Source organism: Humulus lupulus, chromosome 2, assembly GCF_963169125.1.
Source record: "Humulus lupulus chromosome 2, drHumLupu1.1, whole genome shotgun sequence".
Taxonomy (NCBI): domain Eukaryota; kingdom Viridiplantae; phylum Streptophyta; class Magnoliopsida; order Rosales; family Cannabaceae; genus Humulus; species Humulus lupulus.
The window spans coordinates 28566650-28569467 of NC_084794.1; the positions used below are offsets into that span (position 1 = coordinate 28566650).

The window sequence follows — 2818 nt, forward strand, 5'->3', positions numbered from 1 at the left end:
TCAAATATAAGCATTTCAAGCTTTCCTTCATTAAAGGCAGAAACTAAATTACTGGTAACCGACAAACAAAAATTCTCAACACAATAGATCTGTAAGGTAAATCTCTGATTTTATTATTGATCTTAGTTCTATCAAAGAAAATTTTCCACATTTAGCGTTGGAGAAGTAACATCAAGTACGGATAGAAATTAATCTACAAGGATCGAAGAGAGAAATAAAAAAAGAAAAATATATAAAGAAAACTTCACAGAATCAACAGGTTCAATCAATGTGCAGCAATATCACTACTACTGAAAACGTCGATTATCGGATCAGCCACATCAAGAACGGGGCTAGACGGATTTTGACTTGGAAACAAAACCGACTTAGAAGCAACAAGCTTCTTCCTCTGAGGACATCTAGGTCCGAACATTCTTCCGGAGAAGCAAGGGAATCCATCCATGGCAATTACCGGCGATTGAACGGGTGTCGACGACGGCGACGAAGGAGGAGATGGACGGATCTGAGCAATTGAGAGAAAGCGATGCGATCTAGCACTGATTCGCGAGTCTCTTATTTGAGCTAGAGCACCAGGCTTGAGGTACTTGAGAAACGGCTCAGCCTGGCTCGGAGAAGATCGGTGAAGAGAGCGTGTCCTACGATTCATGGCGACGAGGACTAATAAACTGAATTCTGCAGTGAAAGATGAGAGAGGGAGAGACGAAGACGAAGACAAATTAGGGTTAGAGAGAGAGGGAGTGAGAGAAATGGGTTTTGAGGGTTCTTAAGAAGAGAAGTATAGGCGGGAAGATGTGGAGGGAGAAATTATTAAGCAAATGGGTTTCAAAACCATGGATTGCGTGTGTGTGTGGCGCGGGATCTTCTGTCAGCAGTGGTAGTAGCAGCAGCCTAGTAGGGCTTGACTTGTCGACCTTTTGTGTTATTGGGCTTTTCTGTTTTGGGCCCGGTGGGCCGAGTGACATGAAATAATACAGTGACACGTGGCAGTGTGAGGCTGTTTTGGGGTTGAAGTCTGGTGTACACGTACGTGTGCCAGTGTGTTGATGTGTGTCTAGGGAGATCTGCACCGTTGGATTAAAATTTGTAGGACGCTGATTGGTGCAGGGCGTAGTTCATGGATACGTCCTATCCATTCACTCTTATTTTGTCTTCTTTACAAAAATCTTCCTGAAATTGGCGCTTCGCAAACGATAGCCCGCCCGCCCGCCCTTTTTGAAGATGCACCAAATTTCACTACTTTTTGGTTGTAAAAGTTTAAGATTAGGATGTCAAGAGTAAATATCAAACTTCTACTCGTTTTAGGAACCGCACAAAAAATAAATTAATAGCTATTTTTAAAGCAAATTGTACAATAACACGAAGGACTAATGTAAAATGATGTTAAATATTATTTTGGACCTGGTTTACTAAAGTTTTTGATTGCATATTTTGTTAAATAATAATTTAGACTCTATATTTGCAAAATAGAATAAAATAATATCTTGAGTCCGATTTTAGTCAAATTTTTTTTAAATATGACCAAAATACCTCCAACTTTTAATTTGAATTTGATATTAATTTGATTTAATGTATTTTGTATTTTCGAAATAAATAAAAAATATTTTAAAACACAAATTAATAAAAAATTGAAATAAAAAACTAAAACAAGTTACCCAAAGAAAAATTAAAAAACTTCACGACTCCCCGTCTTTTCGTCTTCCTCACGCAAACGAAGAAAAGTTGTTGGCCACCATTGTCGACGAAGAAGCTTCTGATCAGAGATTTGTTCTCTGTGCATTTCGCCTTGAAGGAGTCGACCGTATAAGATTAAAGGCCACTCGAAAGGTATGTCCTTCCTCCATCAAGCTACAGTTTTTTTTTTTTTTTTTTATCTTTCAAGCTACGGTTATGCATATTGATCGTCCTTTGGTTTTTTTTTCTTTGAAAATTTTATTTCCTTTCGTTTTGCTTGTATTTTCATCTGTGGGTGTGGGAACAAATCGTCCTTGGATGGTTTTTTGCTCTTTATTTAGAGTTTTGAGTATTTTGGAAAGTTACTGATGTTTTCTTGGTGTGCAATCTTCAAGTTTTGATTTTTGACAAAATTGTACTAGAAATAAGACTTTGAATGTAAGGTTTGATTTTTTTTTTTCTGTTAAGGTTTTCTATTTGGTCACTGTTATATTGTTGTTGGTTGGTGTGGGTTCTAATTACATTTTTAGTCATTGATGGAGTAATGTGTTTGTTTTTTGATAACAAATGTGAAAAATGTGTTATCATTAGTTACAAATATTGAATGAGGGCAAGCACCTCAAACCTTTCAAGGTGGATTCAAAAACATACAACTTGATGGGGCTGCATAAGCACCTGTATCATGATTTGGCTATTAATCTTCAACAATTGAGAGGAAATTCTATTTGTTTCCAGATTTTAGCTGAAATTGGAGGGGAGTTTATGTTAGATATTTCTGATGATAGAGATATGATGACTATGTTTAATATGAATGTTCTTGTGGACTGTATAAAGTTATATGTGACCATGGTAGAAGCACAAGCATTGCAAGTGATGGAGGAAGTAGTTGACATTGGTGTATCTGATGATGACTCCGTGGAGGTAATAGATGCTCCAACTAGCCCTGTAGCTACTACATGTGCCCCTGCCCCTGTAGTAGTCGATTCAACTGTCTCTGTAGCTGGTACAAGTGCCCCTGCCCCTGTGGTAGCCGCTTCAAAGCCTACAAGAAAGAAAATGTTGGCTACAAAAACTAGTTGTCATCCTCCTCGATGGTTTCAAATTGTTAAGGAATCTTAAATTGATAAGAATGAAACACCTATTGCTG

General features: G+C 37.6%; 1 protein-coding gene across 1 annotated transcript; it reads right to left on the reverse strand.

Annotated features, from left to right (window-relative positions):
- Positions 1-845, reverse strand: LOC133817578 (uncharacterized). Its single transcript, XM_062250127.1, has one exon. The coding sequence runs from the start codon at positions 644-646 to the stop codon at positions 266-268; it is 381 nt and encodes a 126-aa protein (XP_062106111.1). The 5' UTR covers positions 647-845; the 3' UTR covers positions 1-265.
- Between the last annotated feature and the right edge of the window lie 1973 nt (positions 846-2818).